Source organism: Dreissena polymorpha, chromosome 14 (assembly GCF_020536995.1).
Source record: "Dreissena polymorpha isolate Duluth1 chromosome 14, UMN_Dpol_1.0, whole genome shotgun sequence".
Classification (NCBI taxonomy): Eukaryota; Metazoa; Mollusca; class Bivalvia; order Myida; family Dreissenidae; genus Dreissena; species Dreissena polymorpha.
Genome location: NC_068368.1, coordinates 8,161,973 through 8,173,765, shown reverse-complemented (window position 1 = coordinate 8,173,765; position 11,793 = coordinate 8,161,973). Strand labels below are relative to the sequence as shown.

At 34.6% G+C, this 11,793-nt stretch overlaps 1 protein-coding gene across 1 annotated transcript; it reads left to right on the top strand.

The window, feature by feature from the left end:
- The first annotated feature begins 9,873 nt into the window (after window positions 1-9,873).
- Window positions 9,874-10,951, top strand: LOC127858599 (neuronal acetylcholine receptor subunit alpha-9-like). Its single transcript, XM_052395798.1, has 2 exons — window positions 9,874-9,936; window positions 10,550-10,951. Exons 1-2 carry the CDS (start codon window positions 9,874-9,876, stop codon window positions 10,949-10,951), a joined length of 465 nt encoding a protein of 154 aa, XP_052251758.1.
- The last annotated feature ends 842 nt before the right edge of the window (window positions 10,952-11,793 follow it).

Here is an 11,793-nt window from a genome sequence, read left to right as displayed (position 1 = left end):
TTATCTGGAACTTTGCATGTATGTTGAGAGGAAATCGATTACATAATTTCAAATTTACTAGAGTACTTTTATATTGCACCACATAAAATGCTTTAAAACTATAATATTGAAGTGCACATATAAACTTTATTATAGATGGGTAGGTATTTCGTGTCAATCTCTTTCACATATGAAAGAGCTGTTGGTCATGCTGCTTTAAGTACATATAGATGCATGACACAATTTAGATTAAGCAAAATAAAACACTAGGTATTTGCCAAGAGTCAAATATATACGAGCAGTAAGAGCGTAATCGTGCACAGCGAGACTTACTCATGTAGAATTGAAACTCTTATTGCTTTCTTTCGAAATAATTTCATGTGTCCGATCTAATATGCAATATGCCCGGTGGTTTTTTTTGCGGATTAATGTTCCGTTTTAGATCCATAATTAACGAATGCCTCAATATTTTCAAAAATTAACACCGGAATAATGTTCACCGACATTTTTTCATACAGATTGGATATAAATATTATAGAGCTTAACAAAAAATACATTAAGCCCTGTTCTCCCGGCACACGTGCTGGACACACAGGTGGTTAGCGTGTGGCTATGATAATAATTAGTGAAAACATCTTTTTGAATGATAAATAATAATATTAAAACGAAAAATCAAATTTTCTATATAAAAAAAAATCACTACCGTTTTATATATAACAAGGTATCCAACTCGAAATCACCCGAAAACGGGGTGCATCGTTTTGAGCAGCCATTACTAAATTAATTTTGCAGCGATTTTCATGACCCGGTCTTATTCAACGCAGAAATGAATTTCCTGTTAGGAAATGTATATATTTTGTTATATTTCTACACATGCTGGGTCAAATTTTAAGAAATAAAGCTATACATAATTCGCTTGACCCAGTTGTTATCGATCAGACCGTATTTATGAATGAAATCTCCAGTTGTAAAGACACAACTCCGCATTGGAGCAATGAAATCACTCTTGTGTTTAAAATGTCAGTTGGTTGAAATGTATGTAAACAAAGGTTTGAAAATGCGCTGGACAGTTAGTTTTGATGCATAATTCTACGGCAAGCACGGTAAGAATGTTTTTTTCATACGTTTTATTGAATTATGGTATCGAGGTTCGTGAACTTTGCAGGGAAAATGCCCATTTCCCCTTGAAGATTTCAGTCATGAATACTGTCTGATCGATCACAGCTGGGTCACGCGAGTTGTGTATCGTGTTATTTTTTAAAAGTTGACCCAGTATTTGTAAAAAATATTGCAAGACATATACATTTCCAGAAAGGAAATTTATTTCTGCGTTGAATAAGACCAAGATCGTGAAAATCGCTGCAAAATTGATGAAGTAATGGCTGTTTAAAACGATGCATCCCGTTTTCGGATGATTTCGAGTTGGATACCTTGTTGAATATATATTTAACTTATTTTTTTTAAGAAAAGTTGATTTTTCGTTATAATATGATTACTTATCATTCCAAAATATGTTTTCACTAACTAGTATTATAGCCACACGCTAACCACCTGTAGCTGGACACTTTTAAAAAACACTATACAAATTCAAGTACTTATGCACTTAATTGATTGTAAACAATGACGGTTGAAATCCGTGCGTGGGAATTTTTCTGGTAACCAAGAGCGACGTCAACGTTCATGACAAACCTGTTTATATGACATTTATTTATTGATTTTTTCCAACTTGATTGAAAATTATGTTTTATGATATTTTAATACATGTAGATGAAGTAGTTGTTTTCTCAACGAGGAGTACAATAGTTGTACAGTACTAGACACGAGTACTTGTAACTTTCAGGTTTCTCTGTATACCACAGACATTATATAGTCATAAAATGATAAACAATTATTGTATATCTTTATCCCTACTGGATATAAAACTGAGCATAAAATGATAAATATGTGTTTATAGAAATTGTAATTATAGCATGGTAAACAGACTAGAGAAATCTGAAAGTTTCACGCACAGGTCTGTGGCAATGGGGGTTTGGGCTACTTTATAAATATGAGGTCGATATGCAATGCACATCGGTAGATTACGTCTACTGTAATTATTTGGACTAGGGAAGGGCCACAATTCCAACACATCAGCCCCGTTATGTTCTGAATAAAATACATGTATAATTTCTTGAGTGCCAATTGCATCTTACAAATATCAAAAACATTCACGGCAGTCAATTCATTGTGTAAACTTACTGGTCTTCATGGCAATAATGAACGTATTTAGTTTAATGGAGATTATATAACGAAGGGAACTAATTCAGCTTATTCAGTTTACTAGTCAAAATGATTCGGATGTTTTCGCTTTTTTTTCCGAAAAGTAATTTATTCAACATACGGAAAATAAACGCGCGCCACCTGATGTCATAATTTAGTAACTTGCATTCTGCTTACTGCCTGTTGCTAACTGCCGTTGTTAATGACGCTTAGTGGCAAAACCGATTATGACTGGTTTCAGGAATAATGAACACACAAACATTGGATAGTCACCAAGCATGTTGAAACAATCATCAAGTATAACCGATAGAGAACAAGCATGTTGGAACTGTCATGAAGCATGTTAGAATAAACATCACGCATAATGTAAATATTATTCATGAATGATGTAATGTTGCAGTAATCATCAAGTATAAACGAATAGACAACAAGCATGTTGGAATTGTCATAAAGCAAATTAGAATAAGCATCAGTCATAATGTAAATATTCACCACGAATGATGTAACTTTTACCTAAATATCCTTCCATAGACATGTGTTGTTACTAAAATAGACATAGAGATTTGAGCATTGGGAGTGACCTAATCATACTGTGCTTTAGCAGTATTACGGAATACCGTTAGTGCCATCGTGGTTACACATTAAAATCCAGAGGGCGAGAACGCGAGAACGCGATAGTACGATGGCGACAATGTGACAATACGATGATGACAGGGTGACAATACGATGGCGACAATGCGATAGTACGATGGCGACAATGCGAGAACGCGATAATACGATGACGACAATCAGACAGTGCGATGACGACAGTGCGACAATACGATGGCGACAGTACTACAGTTCGATAGTGCGATAATACGATGACGACAGTGCGAAAATACGATGACGACAGTGCGACAATACGATGGCGATAGCCGACAGTGCGATAGTACGATGGTGCCAATGCGATAACGCGATAGTATGATGGCGGCAATTCGAAAATGCGATGGCGACAGTGCGACAATACGATGGCGACAATGCGATAGAACGATGGCGACATTGCGATGATACCACGGCGACAGTACGATATGACTATCGCATTGTCGCCCCGTACTATCGCACTGCCGCCATTGTATTGTCGCACTGTCGCATTGTCGTCATCGTACTAGCGCGTTTTCGCAATCGTACGAACGCATTGTCGCCATCGTATTGTCGCACTGTCGTCATCGTACTTTCGCGTTCTCGCATTCTCGCCCTCTGGATTTTAATGAGTAACCACGGTGGCCCTAACGGTATTTTGTACAGTAAAGTGCGTAAAATCTGGTTTGGAATAACAATTTTTATGCCGAAAACAGATGTTGAAAACCCGACTTTGTTTTATAAGTAGTAGTCTAAATATACAATGAGTTTTCCGAGCATTAAATAAACATATTAAAATAAAATTCATGTTCGTATCAGTTGAAGTTCTTGTTAATAGTAGAAGCAAAGAACACAATAAAATGCTGATTGGGCTTACTAATTTGAGGCAAGAAAAAACACATCGCGCTATTATATATAACATATAACGCGCATCCGCAAAGTTCGAGCGCCCGTCTCGGTGCCGTCGTTTCCGGTGAAAGTTTCGCACAGCAGCTACCGAGTTTGGATATGAGACCACGAATCATGGCTTGACTTTATATATCAGTCAGCGTAGTACCTGACCAGACTGCGCGGTTGGACAAGCTAGGATGGACCAACTTCGGCCGCATATGACATAAGACCCATTTTCGCATGACGCGGGTCATCTGACCTTTATAATGTGTATATAGCTTTGAATGGAATTTGCACATAGTTTTTGGCATGGACTTATTGTTATGTTAATGTGTTGCACGCTTTCAAAAGCAGGGGGCATATATAAGATCAATTATACTACGGAGTTCATTTTCTGTTGCAAAATGAAATGCAATAAAGATTGTTACTCAGCGGTGTGTACAGTATGACAGCGTTGTCTGTCTGCGATGCATTTATACTGGTTCTAAGCTGGCATACTCACCAATTGGACTCAACCATCTGCTCGAACAAGAAATGATAAGTTCTACTAGCATAAACCTTTAATTGTAACTCATTTTAAAAATATTCATGTTATTTATATTATTCAATTTATTATTCAAAATTATAATTATTATTTCCTTTATTGTTGTTTTTCGCATTAAGAAACTTATTCGGCTTACGAAACTGAAAAATCCCATTGGAAAAAAATCCCATGGGAGAAAAAATCCCATGGGATTTAAAAATCCCATGGGATTTAAAAATCCCATGGGATTTTTTTTTTTTTTAAACACGACTAAACGCATTAAAATATCGTGGTTGTTCATCATTTCATAAAATATGATGTTTCTGAAAGTTTCATGAATAAATCTCTCAAAATAAGAAAAAAATCCCATGGGATTTTTTTCTCCCATTTTAAAATGGGATTTTTTTATTACTAAATATTTTTATATATAATTGGCATAAAACCAATATACAGTCCTTAAATAACGTTAAAATACTTGCAAACGCAAATAAAACACGTTTTTTAAAATGTTCAAAATCCCATGGGATTTTTCTCCCATTTGCAAATTATGGGAGAAAAAAAATCCCATTGGAGAAAAAATCCCATGGGAAAATCGAAAATCCCATGGGAAAATGCAAAAATCCCATGGGAACCCCAACTTTGCTTATAAATTTCATAGTGAAGAAAACGCGTTTTTTGAGTGAAAATAACCAATTATTAATCAACGATAAGACTTTTATCGCATACTATGTCTCAAAGTAGCAAATCTTTAAGAAAAAGGGTACTTAAGTTTGCGAAATTTCGGTTTCGCAAAGTTTTTCCGGTGGCCGTTGAACATGAATTCAGAACGTTTCTCGACACTATACAGCATATCGTACATGTACATTTATTTTCTGATCTTCATGAAACTTGGTCAGAACCCTTGTCCTATTGATACCTCGACTGAGTTTGAAACTGGGTCATGCTTGGTCAAAAACTAGGTCACTAGGTCAACATAGAAAAACCTTGTGAACACTGTAGATGTCACATTTGATGCTCAATCTTCATGTAACTTTGTAATAATGTTTGTCTAAATGATATGTTGGTAGAGTTTAAAAATGGTTTCGGTCCATTGAAAAACATGGCCGCCAGGGGGCGGGGCAGTGTTCCTTATATGGTTATAGAGAAACCTTGTGAACACTCTAGAAGTCACAATAATGGCCCATCGTGATACTTGGTCAAACATTGGTTTCATTGATATCTCGGATGAGTTTGAAAATGGTCCAGATCGGTAAAAAACACATGGCCGCCAAGGGGCGGGGCAGTTTTCTCTATATGTATATAGTGAAATTTAATCAGACCATGTGTTTTCTCGATATGACGGTTGAGTTCAAAAATGGTTCGGATCGGTGAAAAAACATGGCCGCCAGAGTGGGGGGTCATTATTCTTATATTTTTTATAGTACAAAAAGCTTGTGAACACTCTAGAAGTCACATTATTTGCCTAATCATCATACATTTTTTTCAAAACATCGATTTTAAAGATAACTCGGACAAGTTCGAAAATTGTCATGATGGGTGGAAAAACATGACCGCCATGGAGTGGAGCAGTTTGCTCTATATGTATATAGTGATAACATGTGAACAGTCTATACGACACATATTTTGCCCAATCTTCATGAAATTTGATCAGAACATTTGTTTTCTGTGTATTAAAGTTTGGTTTTATTATGTCATAATTATGTAACATTAACTGTATTATGTAATTTTCATAACACAGAATTTTCATAATTAACAAAACTGTTTCAGTCATTTGCACTTATGATAAGCCTATGAACTAAGAGATAGCTGAAAGAAAGACAACATGTACATAATTTTGCAGTATTTATCTCCCTTGTTTAACCTGGCTCAGTAATCTATTTTTAGTTCTGCTCTGGAATTTGGGAAGATATTGATCATTGATAAATGGACTGTTCTGAGGGAAAATAGACTCTTCTGCCAGTGCTCTCAGAACTGTATAAAATAAGCTGTTTTGGCTGATTTAATCACCTCTTGATGCTTTCTTGAAAAGGTAACAGCTCTTGAAAGAGGTTGGTATTTTGAAATATTTAACTCTAAATTATTGTAACACCAGCATCAAGACATTTGGCATTATTTTCTAAATAATTCTTATTATTTAGATTATTTGTATATGCTATTTTCTAAATTGGAAAGACTCTATGATATTTTCCAAATTAGAAAGACTCTATTTTATTTAAAAAACTTTAGTAAATTCTTCTTATTTTTACATTTGATTCACTGAAGTTTCCTAATTTCCATAAATTGTGTTCTTTAGATTAAGTAAGACCTATTTTCTAAACTAGATTTTTTAAGCAACTTCTAGACTTACAGTAACTATTATTTATATCAGTTGTTTTAACAGATTGTGAACTTCCTTTTACATTCATTAAGGTATTTTCTTTAGGTTGTTCATTTTTGTAACGATACTTAGATTCTTTAGACTTGGCTTGTACCTGTTTTTAATTCTCTGTCATTGTTCTTCATTTTCCGAGTTCTTGGAAAGTTAGTTATCTAAAAGTTAGTTATTTTCGTTAAAGCTTCTTTGGTTTTCACTTATAGATTAATTTTTTTCAGTGTATTCATGCGTATCTGACTGGACGCCTCTAGTTAATTGAATTACAACCAGTAAGTGTTGTCATCTTGACCGGAAATAAGCGTTCGTCAAATAAATATTTCCGCATTACATAAGTGCTCACAAAGTTACAAAACTCGTAAACGTCCCGTGACCGGTTCACTTGCGTAAGCGAACGAGACCGCACTACCACACCTGGATACGAGAGTTGAGTTCAGAAATGGTTTGGATCGGTAAAAAAACATGGCCGCCAGGGGGTGTCTTTTTTCTTATATTTATATATTTAAAAAGCTTGTGAACACTCTAGAAGTCACATTTTTTGCCTAATCATCATGAAATTTTGTCAAAACATTAGTAATGTGGATGTCTCGGACGAGTTTGAAAATGGTCGTGATCAGTGAAATAAAACGTGGCCGCCAGGGGGTGGTGCAGTTTTCTTTTTATGTATATAGTGAAAACATGTGAACAGTCTAGAAGAGACATTTTTTGCCCATTCTTTATGAACTTTGGACGTGTCTTGGAATAGTTAAAAAATGGTTCAGGTCTGTTTAAAAAACATGGCCGCCAGGGTGCCATTTGTCGTTCATTCTTCATGAAACTTGGTTAAAACATTTGTTCCATTGATATCTTTGGCTGCAAAGAACAGGTCATTTCTTTTTATCTCAGTTGAGCGACTTTGGGCCTTTCAGGCCTTCTTGTTTAATATAGCTATCCTCCAGAGTAGGTAATAAATATCTTTAAAAATTGCAATGTCCCAGTTGTGCATCAGATCTTTCTTGTAACAGGGCTATGCTTCAGTTGCTCGTCAGATCTTTTATCCTGGCTAAGTTCGAGTTGTGAATCAGAACTATCTTTTAGCATAGCTATGTTCTAGTTGTAGGTTAGACCTAACTTTAAGAATAGCTATGTTCCAGTTTTATCACAGAAATTTCTTTACGCATAGCTATGTTCCAGTAGTAAGTCTTACCCATATTTAGCACAGCTATGTTCCAGTTGTCAGTCAGACCTATATTAAGCATAGCTATGTTCAAGTTTTTAAGTCATACCTATATTTTAGAATAGCTTTGTTCCAGTTGTAAGTCAGACATATCGTTAAGCATTGTTATGTTCAAGTTGTAAGTCAGACCTATCTTTTAGAATAGCTATGTTCCACTTGTATAGACTGGAAATCTAATCATGCAAGTAGTTGTATTTAAATGAAATAATATAGCATTATGCATCCAGCGCTAATTTTATTCATGCAGAATGCAGCAAAACATCTGCTCTTTGTATTATTGATGCGCTTTGAAGTTTCGATGCAGTATTGTTTTTGCTTCATTTATATTATTTATTTCCAAACAAATGAACATAGTTTTGTGCATTTGACTCTTTCCTGGTTGTTTTTGTACACTATTAAGACGCTGACTATATTTCAGCGACTTTTCTATTTTGTTTTATAGTAGGGAATGCACCGTAAAATAAGTGTTAAAGTGATGATATGTTAACAATGTAGTATGTGTCGGTCTTGGTAAATGGGCAATTTATGTACTGATTCTCTCAAAGCTTTCACAGCGTTGACATCAGAACACGAGATCGTTTGTCGTTTAATATCATCAAATTGTTACTGAAAACCTTTGTGCTAAACATTTCTTGCATAGTATAGAACTAAATTTTCCTTGTATCCATTTAAGCTATTATAGATTTCAATGAAAAAGAAGAAAGCATAAAGATCAACGGATATCTCGGAATGGTTTGGTATGATGAATTTCTCAAATGGAATCCAACGGACTAATGAGGACTGGGTCGTCTTTTATTGGCAGCAGTTTATTCATTCGATTTTATATGCTATATGTAAACCCACCTGATTATGGACAAGCGCGGCTAATTGAGTAGGTGATTCACAGAATGTCAATAGTGTGTATACCCAATTTAAAGTGACCTGTTCAATTTAGCTTACTACGAAAGGACATAACAAACCATACAAATCGAGTTTTAATTTTCATATATGAAATGTGAAAGCAGAGCGACAAAATATTGGCCGATATTTGGTAGAAAATATTCAGCCGCTATATAATTACATTTGATACACATACCAGTCACAAAAGTGTGAACAATTTTATCCAATGTTACTTCTAAAGCTAAAACTAAGAGGCATTGGTATTTGGAAAATAAAATCATACATATTTTTTATCCAGAAGCAAGTTACATTTTAATATTGTTTAACAGTCAAACATATTACACTGTTAAGAGTCTACAAAGAGGACCGTTGATGTATGCCGTCTTAACAGACACACGTCTAAAATGACTTTTTATATCGTACAAAGTTGTTTTTTTTATTTTTATTGAAAATAATAGAAAATCATAAGAATTTAATTCGTTTATTATTTTCTGTAATAAAAAGGCAACGTATAGCATTTTAATATGTCAATCTAACTATTAATATAAATACAATAATTACTTTATAATACATGTAAAATATGACACACACAGTTTTCAATATGCAATTATATCTCCTTTTTGTTTCAATCAAGTATTGCGTTCTCCATGCTCATTTGACAAACCAAATATAATTATGTTATAAATTCTTGCATTTATAGCCACAAAATGATGTCTGGCGTCCGGATGTTGCTCTTCATAACTCCTTCCGGAATTTTACTGGTCTTGGAAATAATACTTTGTTGTTGGCGGTTGATTATACTGGTGAAGTTAAATGGTCTCCTTATCAGGTACGAAATACTTTCGGTTTATGATGATATAACGTGATTTATATTTCAATATGCAATATTGACAAGTATTAACTGTACAATACACAAATATTTGAGCAAACAAAACAACATATTTCAGTTGCAACAAGAACCTCAGCATCATACTAATGGCGATAACTTTATACACATTTGGACTTAACACATTTGTACGCAATTATGTACAGATTCTGGAGGCCACGTGTGACGTTGACATCACATAATTCCGGTTCGACACACAGGAATGTCCTCTCAAATTTTCCGCTTGGAGCTATTCTATCAATGAAGTAATAATGGTTGAAGGAGAGAAAGGCATCATTACGGAAGAGTTTGAAGAAAATTCAAGATGGTCGCTGGTACAATTTGCAACTCTTTTTTTATAGATTAATCCAACGCTAGCATCAAATACAAACCATCTATCAAAGCCTTTTATTCTAACCATGAATCTTCAAACACTCATTTTAAGGGATATAGTTGGATTGCGTTAATTAAAAATAATGGAAAAGTATTTCTTGTCACTCTACCCTGCAATTAACGGTCGGTAAAAAGGTAATAATCGGCATATGGAATAAATATAGTAAACAATATTTATCCGTTAATAATTGTCACTGTCGAATGCGGCATTGTTTATTTTTGTGTATTTTTTAAAACTTTAGATCGCAAATATCAAACTAACACAGACTTTTATTTTAAAATATATAAAATTCTAATACAATGGAAAAATAACTGTCCATCCTGAAATCAACTGTAAGTGATTACGAACGGAGTTTACGATACATAATCTGTAAAGGAATGAGTCTACTAGGAAAACATGTGAATATACAAAACCGAATACGATAAGGACATGTAAACTTTGATTACACATTTCGCGTAAATTTGGATAATGTTGGTGAGCTACATACTGCATATTTTCAGGTTAACACAACAGTTGATAAAGTCAAAGGTGTTGATGCCATGGTTATTTTTAAGATGAAGTTAAAGCGAAAGTCAACATTTTTTGTGTTCAATATACTCATCCCCATGGTTCTACTTTCGTTTTTAAACGTCCTCACATTTGTACTGCCTGTATCGTCTGGCGAGCGCGCTTCCTACGCTGTCACAGTGTTCCTGTCTTTGGCCGTGTTTCTAACAATAGTAGCGTCTGAGATTCCAAAGAACTTCAACACCATCTCCATCGTCTCAGTTTACATGACGGCAATGCTAGCACTAAGCACTGCGACTGTGGTGACGTATCTGTTAGAACTGCGACTGGCGTCCCGAGATAAGGACACTGACTCAATCGGCTCAGGCTATACGGCAATCTACCGCATAGCTCGGATCTGTCAGTGTAGACTTGACGGAAAGAGCCGTATTGCAACTGAAGTAGGATAGACAGATGTTGTTTCCGCAATGGGCTATTTCTTGTTTAGGTTACTCATTGTGCTTACCTTCGTAGCAACTGTGGTTTTGTTTGTAGAGGCGAACACACGTTAACGTGTCAATTAAAAAGCAAATGATTTGTGCTACTTTATATGCAACCAATAACACTATTGGTGTTAATACACCTATCGTAAAGGTACACAAGTTTTGCTTTACTTCATGTCAATTCAGACAAGGATATAATTAAATTGAAAAATGTGTAAACGGCTTTGTATTATGATATAATTTAAAACATGTGGTTTTGGAATGGGGTAAATCAACAAGGCTTACACTTGCGGCGAAGGTCAAAGTGTACCATAATTTTGAAAATGATTTCCAGACACAGTGTCTTATTTGTCCACAAAATTTAGTCATTGAATATACACCAGATCAATATTAAGTATATTAGATAGTGGCTACATTAATGTAATAATGCATGATATTAAAAAAATATATTACATGTAGTTCGTTTATATTTACCGAGAGCGGGTAAAATATATGATCATTTTATGATATGTTTATTCTACCGCTGAAGTGGTACTCGGTATGATCGATACAGGACACATGGACCATGATATTCTGACATATTTTTAAAGTGTTTATTTTATTACAGTTCGTTGAAAAACTTGAGCATCCATGATTTGAAAATACAAATATCATACATTTGAAATCGTATAATATGCTTTTAATTATCGACTTGTATTGCCGCTAGGCATCTACCTCTTAATGGGTATTTCTACCAACGCATTGAATTAAACATATACAGACTTTACAATTATAACCCACTGAGATGAAACAAATTGCTTTTTATATTG